Source organism: Sapajus apella, unplaced genomic scaffold (assembly GCF_009761245.1).
Source record: "Sapajus apella isolate SASKATOON/1434 unplaced genomic scaffold, GSC_monkey_1.0 scaffold49, whole genome shotgun sequence".
Lineage (NCBI taxonomy): Eukaryota > Metazoa > Chordata > Mammalia > Primates > Cebidae > Sapajus > Sapajus apella.
This window is the reverse complement of record NW_022436989.1, coordinates 7,910,813-7,923,068: the sequence shown is the minus strand read 5'-3', so window position 1 is coordinate 7,923,068 and position 12,256 is coordinate 7,910,813. Positions and strand designations below refer to the sequence as shown.

At 39.9% G+C, this 12,256-nt stretch overlaps 1 protein-coding gene across 1 annotated transcript in view; it reads left to right on the top strand.

Annotated features, from left to right (window-relative positions):
- FMN2 (formin 2) overlaps positions 1-12,256 on the top strand; it is a 378,526-nt gene that overhangs the window by 221,929 nt on the left and 144,341 nt on the right. Inside the window, 3 exon segments of the mRNA XM_032242253.1 lie at positions 9,677-9,768; positions 9,940-10,069; positions 11,533-11,679. Of these exon segments, the coding sequence (XP_032098144.1) occupies positions 9,677-9,768; positions 9,940-10,069; positions 11,533-11,679 (369 nt within the window).

The window sequence follows — 12,256 nt, the reverse complement described above, 5'->3', positions numbered from 1 at the left end:
TGGTCTCCCAAAGTGCTGGGATTACAGACATGAGCCACTGTGCCTGGCCCTGGGACCTGGAAATTATTTCATGTGATTAATCAATGTGTAAGTGTGTGGCCACTTTGTTCATGTATTTGGCCATAAGAAACAATGAGCCTATTTCAACATTTGACAAAGAGTTGCTTAGCACCATTCATAAACTCAGCAGAAACGGATATCAATTCAATATCAGGATCCACCTTTTTCCCCTCCACCACAAATGAAACATCTTCCTTTCTATAGAATTAATTTTTATTTTTCCCCAGGAGTTGAAATAGTACAATTCAGTTGCAGATGGTATATGGGTCTGGGGTGGTGGAGGTTAAAGCACTTGGTGAAATCTGCAACGACATCGAGGAATCTGAATCTGTACTGGCTGGTGGTGACTGGTGAAAGCATCCAGGTTAGCAGCACCTGGGGTCTGTTTCATTTATAGGCAGACACAGTAAATATTGAGAAAGGAACATTCTGTTACAAATCTGCAAATGATCTGCAAATGATCAGGGTGAGAGTGGGAAGGGGTGAAAGGAAGCAGCAAAAAGATGGTTTTCGTAGACTGAAACGATGTCGTCTTGGAAGAGACTTTCCCTGATGGAAGTGAAAAACACTGGGAGAAGATTTGTTGTTAGTTGAAGGTTTGGAACCTGGATATTCTTTTATGTGATTAATTAATGGGTAAGTGTGTAGCCACTTTGCTTATGTATTTGGCCATAAGGAAGAAAGAGCCTGTTTGAATAAATGGCTCACATTTGTGCCATGTAAATTGTAAAGAGCCAGGTACTTAGCACAGAAGACAAAAGAGGAAAGTTGTAGCTTCCTCACATATCCAAAAGAGATTTGAAAATGACCCTAGAGAGTGGACCTAGGATCAATAGCTGAAAGTAGGGGAAATGTTTTGTTTAGTATAAAGTAGACCGTATTTTTGGTGTTTCTGAACACTGTTATTTAAAGATGTGATAACCAGTTTAGGAAGACAATGAATTTTGTCACTAAAAGTGCTTAAGTTCTTTTCTTTTGTCTTTCCCTCCCTCCCTCCCTTTCTCTCTCTCTCTTTCTTTTTCTTTCTTTCTTTCCTTTTCTTTTCTTTCTTCTTTTCTTTTCTTCTCCTTCATTTCCGTTTCTTTCCCCTCCCTTCCTTCCTTCCTTCCTTCCTTCCTTCCTTCCTTCCTTCCTTCCTTCTTTTTCTTTCTGCTTTGCTTCTTTTCCTTCCTTTCTTCCTTCTTTCTTTCCTTTGGGAGTGGGTGGTTGAAGAGAATTTAACGATCAGCTAGATAGGAAGGTTTTACCAAACATTAGTTCACAGTGTCTGCTCCACAGATGCCCAATTCCTGCCATTCTTTTTGAGGGGATCTGCAAGGTTGAAACCATTTTCCTGATAACACTAAGATGGTATTTGCCTCCTTGACAGTGTAAACAGTTGTGCTGATTATGCAAAAGCAGTGGTAGGTAAAAACACTGATTCCTTCAGCAAGAATCAAGGCAGTAACACCAAGCTAAGTTGTTATTGTAATTCACCACTCTACTCTCACAGGGGGAAAAAAGTCATTTTATTGCTCTGCTAGAGCAATAAAAATGATCTCTTTATTAAAACACGGCTATTTAATATGTGTCTTAATATTCTGTGTGATGAGGTGAAAAGTAAACATAAAGTCTACTGCATAGCAAAGTATATAGTTATTTTGATAAAAAAAATACTTGTGTGATTATTTAAATTGTGAATTGAACTTTTTTTTTCTTTCATTGAACACCACTTCTACTTGAAAACTAGACTGCAAACTGTGGTTATTCATACCTTGATATTTGCTAGACATTTTCTTGAAAATGAACAAAGTAAGTCAGTTACTTCAGGGAAAACCACTCACAGTATTTGTGGCCAATGATAAAATCCAAGCTCTAAAGCAAAAATTAGAATTCTGGAAGTCTTTTATCTGCCAGCATGAGCTTGAAAGTTTCACCTATACTTAAAGGCTGTTTTCTCTGACAGGTTTGCATATGATATTTTTAAAGAATTGACTTTATTCTTAGTACTCTAACATGATATAGGCCAGTATTTGGAAGCTCTGTGTAAATCAGTGAATCAAAAATTTTTAAATGACCATTCTCACTGCAAGTCACAACAATAAATTTTTATGTAACATAATCAAAAAGTAAACTGATACGGTTTTCACTAACTTAGTGTAGTACTATAGATTGTCTACACTTATGTGGAAACACTATTAAAATATTCCTCACTTTTCCAACTACTTATCTGTAGGAAGCTAGATTCTTTTCCTTTACTTCATCCAAAATGGCAAATCACAATGGATTGAATGCAAAAGCAGATACAGATTCCAGCTATAAGCTAGACAATAAACAGAACTTCAAAAACGTAAAACATTGCAACTCCTCTAATTTAAAAGAAAAAAAATTTTTACATTAATGGATTTTTATAATTTTGATTGAATATTTGAAACACTTCTTGGTTTAACATCTAATATGGTAAATATCAGTATGTATACAGATGCTTCTCAACTTATGATGAGGTTATTTCCCAGTAAACCCATTATAAGTCGAAAATATCTTTAAGTCAATGGTACATTTAATATACCTGGCCTATCTATCAAATATCATAGCTTACCCTACCCAGCCTTAAACATGTTCAGATCACTTAACATGGTCTACAGTTGGGCAAAATCATGTAACAAAAAGCCAATTTTATATAAAGTTAATAAAAAATTTTAAGTCAAAATTCAAAATATGGTTTCTACAGAAAGTCTATTGCTTTTCCCACCCCAACTTGTTATGGTTAAAAAGAAATCATAAATAGAACCATAGTAAGTTGGAGACCCTCTGCAATCCTCAAGAACTAAAGCTCCTTGGCATTGGGGTCTAAAAGGCTTGAGAATTGCTGTAGTAGATGGTCTGTGCTTCTTCCACTCCTGAGATTTTCATGACTCTATGATACTATACTAATTCAGTGCTTGCTGAAAGTGTCCAAGCAAAGGAATTTGTCCCTTTTTTGCCAGGAGTGCCAACACCCAGGCTTTACTATGATAGAAGATTTAGAGACAAGAAAAAGACACGTATTGTCCCTGTCCTCACAGAACTTCAGTCTCTGTGTGGAAGATATAAATCAGAAATTCACAAAAATAAATAAAACTACAGTGGAGTATGCTAGAGAGGAAAAGTAGTTGGAAAAGGGTCTTTCATCAGGAAACAATCCCCATGAAGTGACTGAGCCTGTAATAAAGAAGAGCCTCTCAGACCGAGGAAGCCACACATGGAAGGGTGCTGTGGTGGGGTGGAAAGAGCTATTGTGCTGTGTCACCAGGAGGGACGGATTGTGGCTGGCACACATGGACCGGGAAAACAGTGAAGCTGAACCGTGGAGCCCTTGGTGTACCATGGCAAGCACCTTGGCATTTATCCTTTGCAAGATACTTAGGAGGCTAATTTTTTTGTCTGTGTCGTAACTTCTCTAAACCTGTCCTTTATTTTCATTGTACCTCAAGCTCATTTCATAATAACTTGATTTCCCTTCCTGATCTTCTGCCATCTCCAAGAACCCCCCTCCTCTTTATTTACCTTGGCTGGTTCATCACTCTTGAATTTTAGTTCCTTTTCTTCTCTCCCCTTGTTTGCATTCCTCACACATTGACTCTTCAAATCTTTTCTTTTCTTTTCTTTTCTCTTTTTTCTCCTTCTTTCCCTCCCTCCCCCTCCCTCCCTCCCTTCCTTCCTTCTTCCTTCCTTGTTCCTTTTCTTTTCTCTTTCTTTTTCTTTTCTTTGCTTTTCTTTTCTCTTCCTTTCCTTCCTTCCTTCTCCCTCCCCCTCCCCTCCCCCCTCCCCTCCCATCCCCTTCCTTCCACTCCCCCTCTCCCTTCCCCTCCCCTTCCCTCCTCTCCTCCCCTCCTCTCCTCCCCCTCCCTTCCCCTCCTCTCTCCTTCCCTCCCCTCCTCTCCTCCCCTCCTCTCCTCCCCTCCTCTCCTCCCCTCCTCTCCTCCTCTCCTCTCCTCCTCTCCTCCCCTCCTCTCCTCCTCTCCTCCCCTCCCCTCTCCTCCCCTCCCCTCCTCCCCTTCCCTTTTCTCCCCCCTCCCCTTCCCTTTCCCTTTCCCTTTCCCTTCCCCTTCCCCTTCCCTTCCTTTTCCCTTCCCTTCCCTTTCCCTTCCTTCTTTTTCCTTTCTTTCAGCAGTCTCACTCTGTCCACCAGGCTGGAGTGCAGTGGTCCAATCTTGGCTCACTGCAACCTCTGCCTTCTAGTTCAAGCATTTCTTGTGCTTCACCCTCCCAAGTAGCTGGGATTACAGACACCCACCACCACACCCAGCTAATTTTTTGTATTTTTAGTAGAGACAGGGTTTTGCCATGTTGGCCAGGCTAGTCTCAAACTCCTAAACTCAGGCAATCCACCTGCCTCGGCTTCCCAAAGTGCTGGGATTACAGGTGTGAGCCACGTGCCTGGCCCAGACTTTCGACCTTTTTCACTCTAAGTCATCCTCTTCAACCTGACTGTCTGCATTTATGGACAGTAACTTGGCTTCCAAATTTAGTCACAAAGTTGAGAACATCCACATGAAAGATCTTTCTAATATTCTTTCTATATCAAAATCCCCTGTGTCCTTGTTCTTCCCTTTCATTGCTTCATTTGTGAGGATAAGAGCGTCTGCTTTCTTACATCACCTGTCTCTGCCCTCTTCTCTCACATCGCTGCTGGCGTCTTCTCATCCTCCTGCCTGTTCTTCCTCCTCCACCTGCCTGTTTCTTGATATGTGAGCCTCCCCCAGGATCTGTCCTTGGCTGACTTCTGTCTTTCCTCTGAAGCTTCATCCTCAGGGTTCTCTTTATGTCCGACTTAAGGATAGCAGATGCCGGATCGTATCTTTTGCCCTTGGTGTTCTCCAGATGTTCCACTTTTCTCAAACCTCACTGTCACACTAGCATTACTTAGTGCCACTAAAGGAGCACTCATCACACTGCTTCATGACAGTTTATTCATTTGTCTGCCTCCTGTTTGGGCTGCCTGAAGGCAAGAGTTGGGATTTGCTGGCCCTTGTTTTCCTTCTTACCTTAACAGGGACTTGTGGTCAAGGGAGTGATACTCATTCGATGAACTGAACGTGCATATTCCAAGCCTGCTTTACATTCCTGCCATTTTAGAGATCTCCCCACCTGGACATTTCAACTGGGTCATGTTTCATTTGCCATAGCTTTGTATACTATTCTGGTGGAGTTACCTTTTCCAGAGCACTGTCACATTGAATAGGAGAGGGCATTAGTGGAAAACTGGTACTTGGCAATTATGATTTTTTTAAAATATAAACAAACTATACTATAAGAAGTAGTTTAAGGCTGGCACAGTGGCTCACACCTGTAATCCCAGCACTTTGGGAGCTCAAGGCAGGCTTCATTTGGCCATATTCCTCCAAAAGTAAAACAGGTTAAAATAAAGGAGTGTAGGCTGGGTGCCAGTGGCTCACGCCTGTAATCCCAGCATTTTGGGAGGCTGAGGTAGGTGGATCATGAGATCAGGAGTTCAAGAAGACCAGCCTGGCCAACATGGAGAAACCCCGTCCCTACTAAAAATACAAAAATTAGCCGGGCATGGTGGCAGGCACCTGTCATCCCAGCTACTCGGGAGGGAAGCTGGGGCAGAGAATTACTTGAACCCGGGAGGTGGAGGTTGCAGTGAGCAGAGATCACACCACTGCATTCCAGCCTGGGTGACAGAGCGAGACTCTGTCTCAAAAAAAAAAAAAAAAAAAAAAGAAAGGAGTGTATGCTTGTAATGACTCTCTCATATAAATGCACGTGTGTATATAAACATGGAAACACATACAGAGTTGATCTTCATTATTTGCAGAATCTATATTTGCTAATTTGCCTAGTCACTAAAATATGTTTTTAACTCCAAAATTGACATGCACGGGGCTTTTGTAGTTATTTGCCGACGTGCTGCGTGGTGAAAGATTTGGGTCTCCCAGCACAGATGTTCCTAACTGAAATCGAGCAAGCCAACATTCTGGCTTTTTTTCCAGCTCTCAGGCAGTAAGGCATCATTTTTGCAGTCTATTTAGTGCCATGTTTTTTGTACTGTTGTGCTTTTTGTTAGTGATTTTCCGGTCTAAAATGGCCCCAAGCGCAGTGTTAAAGCACTGACTATGTTTCTGAGCACAAGAGGGCTGTGATGTACCTTACGGGGAAAAATCTGTGTGCTGGACAAGTTTTGTTGAGGCATGAGCTATGGTGCTGCTGGCCTTGAGTATTAATGAGTCAACAGTATACATTAAATGTTTTTAACATCAAACAATGCTACGTATTGATCAGTCCATGAAAATGTTGTGACCCCAGAGGCTCACAGGAGCCCTGTATTTTTTCCAGGAGTAATGGTTCAGTATATGCTGATTCAGTGTCCAGTCCACAAATAGCAAGAATTGACCGTGTGTGTGTGTGTGTGTGTGTGTACATGTACATATCTATGTGTGCATGTGTGTATATGAGAATGAGAGGGCCAGAGATTACCTGAGGTGGAGTTAACTAAGCCCCAGAGAGAAAAAGAGACCAGAAGAGATAGTGTCATGTACACATATTTGTAGAGAACAAGAAAGGAGTTTATAGGTCATAAAGTGACAGTTCCCTCGACTTGCCATAACGTTTACTGTCAGCCCAGGGCAGCTTTCTTTCTTTCTGAAGTGAGCAGAAATGGTTTAATATAGTATAGGGTATAAAGGACTGTGCAATTCATAATTTATATGTGCTAAACAGTGTGGGGAGTGTCTCTAGATTACTAATAGAAAGTCACTTTGTTCTGAAGACATTGATGAATTTCATCCTTCTCTTGTATCTTTAATTACTACTCTGATTTACCTTAGCCATCTTTTTTCTCTTACAGATGCCTTTTGACTTATTTTTGTTTTGTTTAAAATCCAGGGAATTTGCTGGGTCCGTGGTGTAGGATTCTAGTTATGGAACCCCATGTTGAGTCTATTCAACAGCTAGATTGAGTCTATATTAAGGTGTTTAAACAAAATCAAACTAAGAAACCTAATTATGTCATCGAATTTTAGCAAGCTTGATTTTTTTTTTTATGAGGTTTTGGGTATAGAATGAGGTTGGGCTTGGAGATAGTTGACTAACCAACTGCTCTGGTAGAAACTCTTTCCTTTAAAAGAATAAAGAGATTATAGGGATTGGAGACCTTTATGTGTTATACTTTGGTGTGGATTTGTGTGTCTTAAAACAAACCTGGTCTTGTCTGTATTCTTAGCTTTCATGTTCTTTTAGAATGTTACCCTAGTCTCTCATTTGCCAGAAAGATGGATACTGTCATTTTTAAAAGTCTGTCTTGTAATATGGCTTTACATGGTCTTAAGATATTATTTGTGAGGCTGACTCTCAGAGGTAACTGGCAAATGAATGAAGAAGGAGTATTTGCTCAAGTAGTAAAATCCTTGAGCAAAGCCACAATTAACTAGGGAGAAAAGTAAGATTAATGTGCAATTGAAACTCTAGAAGAAGAGTTTTAATTTTTGGAGTAACTTGGAATATTTGCGGTAAAATGTACCTCCTTGACTTCTTTGTATCCTTTTGATGAATCGCATTCCAAATGCAAAATTTATGAAACTTTCAGAGTATCAACATCTCCAGCAGATCTCTCGTCAGTTCTTCCCCATTGAAAGCAGCTTCTTTTGAGACAGCAAGTCTTAGTTAATCCTATCAACTGAAAACCTGCATTTCGAAACAATCAGTAAATACAAAGCAGAACCTAGCTGTGTTCAGGCGATATCTATCAATTCTCTTGAAAGCTATCAGGCTCTATCTCCTATAGCAGTTCTGGGCCGAGCTGCTTGTCTGTTTAAACAAAAATAACATTGAAAGAATTTTAACTTCTGAAGACTGGACTAAGAAATCATAATATGGTGGTCTACTCTTTTTTTTTTTTTTTTGAGACAGTTTCGCTCTTGTTACCCAGGCTGGAGTGCCATGGTGCGATCTCGGCTCACCGCAACCTCCACCTCCTGGGTTCAGGCAATTCTCCTGCCTCAGCCTCCCGAGTAGCTGGGATTACAGGCGCGCGCCACCACGCCCAGCTAATTTTTTGTATTTTTAATAGAGACGGGGTTTCACCATGTTGACCAGGATGGTGTCGATCTCTTGACCTCGTGATCCACCCGCCTCGGCCTCCCAAAGTGCTGGGATTACAGGCGTGAGCCACCGCGCCCGGCCGGTGGTCTACTCTTAATGCATTTAGAAAATGTGATATTTTGGCTCTTTTAACAGGACTGCAAATAAAAATAATCCAAATACTCTATAAAATAAAGACAGATTTGTCCTTCTTGAAGTCTGTAAAATCTCCTACCCAATATTAATATTAAAAATGTACAGGATCTTTTCTCATAAGGAAACACATTTAGAATGACAAATTTTTAGTTCGAGATTAAAAAGGGTGACAGAAGACACTTAAGAAGAAAATAAACATGGAGGCATTTTATATCAGAAAGAAAATCCAGGCTGGGTGCAGTGGCTCATGCCTGTATTCCCAGCAGTTTGGGAGGCCTAGACGGGTGGATCACCTGAGGTAAAGAATTCGAGACCAGCCTGGCCAACATGGTGAAACCTTGTCTCTACTAAAAATACAGAAATTGAGACAGGCGTGGTGGCAGGCACCTGTAATCCTAGCTACTCAGGAGGCTGAAGCAGAAGATTCGCTTGAACCTGGGAGACGGAGGTTGCAGTGAGCAGATGTCATGCCACTGTACTCCAGCCTGGGTGACAGAGCGAGACTCCATCTCAAATAAAAAAAAAAAAAAAAAAAAAAAAAGGAAAATCCAGCAAAAGAATCAAAACATTTTTTTGTTCCATGACTTAATTTAATTGTATTTTCCCCCAAATATAAAAAGCAATAAACAATGATTTCCATAGTTAAATAAGTGCTTTTTTCTTTAAAAATACTATGAAACTTTTATGATCAAATTATTTCCAAATTCAATTTCATTGATTTCTGAATAAGAAACACTACTTTAGAAAATGAAATGCTGGTGTTCATAAACAAGCAAAATAACAAAGGAAAACTATCGTTTTAAAGCATGCTTGTATGAATAAAAGTTTCTCAGATTATTAAGAGTCAATAACATTATTTGGAAGATTTGGGGATAACCTGGTTTGCATAAAACATATTTACACTATTTTTTATTTATGTTTTTATTTTTTTGAGGCAGAATATCACTCTGTCATCCAGGTTGGAGTTCAGTGGCACAATGTCAACTCACTGCAACCCCCACCTCCTGGGTTCAGGCAATCCTCCTGCCTCAGCCTCCTGAGTAGCCAGAAGTACAGGCATTCGCCACCACACCTGGCTCATTTTTCTGTCTTTAATAGAGACGGGGTTTCGCCATGTTGGCCAGGCTGGTCCTCCAACTTCTGACCTCGGGTCATCCGCCCGCCTCAGCCTCCCAAAGTGCTGGGATTACAGGCATGAGCCACTGCACCTGGCCATATTTACACTTTAAAATGCCTCATGAATTAAGTCAAGCTTTACTACATACAAATGCTAAGAAACATGAAAACATATAGAGTTTTACTGTATTCAGATCATTAAATTTATCAAGATAATTTGATGATTATTTAAGGGATTCAGTTGGCCAGACTTTGAGAAATTGTTTGGTTTTTGTTTTTTTAGAGAGCACAGTCAGACGAACTTGAAAAAATAGAGAAACACAGCCGATCTTCCAAAGACAAGGAAAATGCCAAGTCTCTGGACAAACCTGAACAGTAAGCATGCCTTAGAACCATGTAGAGGGCATGCAGGCTATGGGTGGGCCCTTTTTGTTTGGAAAATGCAAATGCAGTGTCTTCAGTGCGTACTTGTTATGAATGAGATGAGGATAAACATCTGTTAATGTGAATTATATTTTTCTTCTTAACTTGGCTTTATTTCCTTAGGTTCCTTTATGAACTGTCACTAATCCCCAACTTTTCAGAGCGAGTCTTTTGCATCCTGTTCCAGTCCACGTTTTCAGAAAACATTTGCTCAATTCGTCGCAAACTGGAATTACTACAGAAATTGTGTGAGGTGAGTTCTGGTCCAAAGAGAGCTGAACTCGAATCTCATTTAATTGTGCTCAGTCATGTTCATATTTCAAAAAGACGTTCTTTTATTTACTCTAAATACTCACCAAATTTGAAGGATAGCAGTCCCACAGAAGGGAACTTTTTTTTTTTTTTTTTTTTTTTGAGACGGAGTTTCGCTCTTCTTGCCCAGGCTGGAGTGCAATGGCGCGATCTCGGCTCACCGCAACCTCCGCCTCCTGGGTTCAGGCAATTCTCCTGCCTCAGCATCCTGAGTAGCTGGGATTACAGGCACGCGCCACCACGCTCAGCTGATTTTTTGTATTTTTAGTAGAGACGGGGTTTCACCATGTTGACCAGGATGGTCTCGATCTCTTGACCTCGTGATCCACCCGCCTCGGCCTCCCAAAGTGCTGGGATTACAGGCGTGAGCCACCGCGCCCGGCCGAAGGGAACATTTTATGATTGAGCTTCAAGATCAAAGCAAATGTTCTGATGGGCACCTGGGGCTGCAGGGCCATATTGCTAGAATGTAGCCAGCACATGTTGGCCTCCAGAAACTTCCCTGCCTTCTCCTTTTGCCAAAACAAAATTTTCAGTTTTCACGGACCTCTCAGACATCAGACTTCCAAAGAAATGTAATTCGAAGGCATTTTCTTTCTTTCTTTATCTGGAAGGACCCCTCCACAAATTGTTAATAATTATTCCAGCCAAGTAATTTAGGAACAGCCATATGACTCAACAGAAGATACATGTTATTCTGAAAACAAAAAATAAATGCTTGGCAGAAATGACCAGTATTAACATTTAAAATGATTTGTCAAATATCAGTACCATTTGTTCTAGTTGTGGCAAATGATTTTGAAAAGTGAAAAGATGTTTTTAAAGGCTCACACTTTCAGAAGACGTGACATGCAAATTCAAGTTAAACAGTGTTTTGAAAGAAATGAGTGTGAACTCTTTGGGGGTAAACCTAAATTTAGAAATTAATCTCTGTAACTGCTTTTTGGTTTCCTTTGCTGATGCCAAAAATTTGCATTGTTCCACACATAGGCACAATTAAGACAATGGCAGTGATGTTGGTGATATTATTTTGTAATACTTCTCATTTGGCCTTATTTGTTCTCATATAGCCTTAGTTCCCATGTAGCCTTAATAGTTTTCATATAGCCTTAATAGTTCTCATACAGCGTTATTTGTTTTCCTAGAAATTAGATCATAGAAATGGCCTAGCATAGCATCTCTCAGCTTACAAAGGCATACCTGAGTATTTGTGGGTGGTGCAACTTTCATTAACTTTCAAGATACTTTTCTTAAAATATAACTAATAATTAGAAATCATAAAGCCTGGTCGTGACCCAAAACTACTTATGCAATATAAATAGCTGGCAGCGACTTGAGATGATTCAAACAAAACCTTGCATAAAATAAAAGTTGCTTTTTTATCGTTGTTATTCTGTTTTACAGACATTAAAAAATGGCCCAGGGGTTATGCAGGTTCTAGGTTTGGTTCTTGCCTTTGGCAACTACATGAATGGAGGAAATAAGACTCGAGGACAGGCAGATGGCTTTGGATTGGACATTCTTCCAAAGCTGAAAGACGTCAAGAGCAGTGTAAGTATTTTGCATGAGTGGACGGAAGCAAATTGAGAATTCCGTGTTTTGTTTAGTAATAGGTTTGAATGTAAAGCAGTTGTAATAAATATTTCTTTTATGTTCCTAGGTCCGATGTTTCTTTATGTTCTGAGCTAGAGAAAAGTAATGTCCGTCAGATATTTGTGATGTAGTGATGAATAATGTTTCCTAATGTGAATAATATTTATGTCTAATGAATAATTACAGCTTTTTAATATAAAAACAATATAAAAAGTAATTTTATATTATTTTAATATAAAACAATTGTTTTAATAGAAACACTTTAATGGAAAACTTGATACTGGTGTGCAGGGGAATGTCTAAGTCCTTTTGCAGACCTAACTATTTTTTGGTCCTGCTTCTGCAGTTGTGATGGTTTGAAATTAATATTAAGCAATTGTGAGGGTGCCAGTAGATATATGAGGTTAGAAATGATGGTCAGAGTCACGGACTCAAGGCTGAGACGGTACACTCAAAAAATAAAAGAGTTACGTTTCTGTGATAAAAGAATATATATAGTTTTAATGTAAAAACAATAATTTATTTTACTGTATCT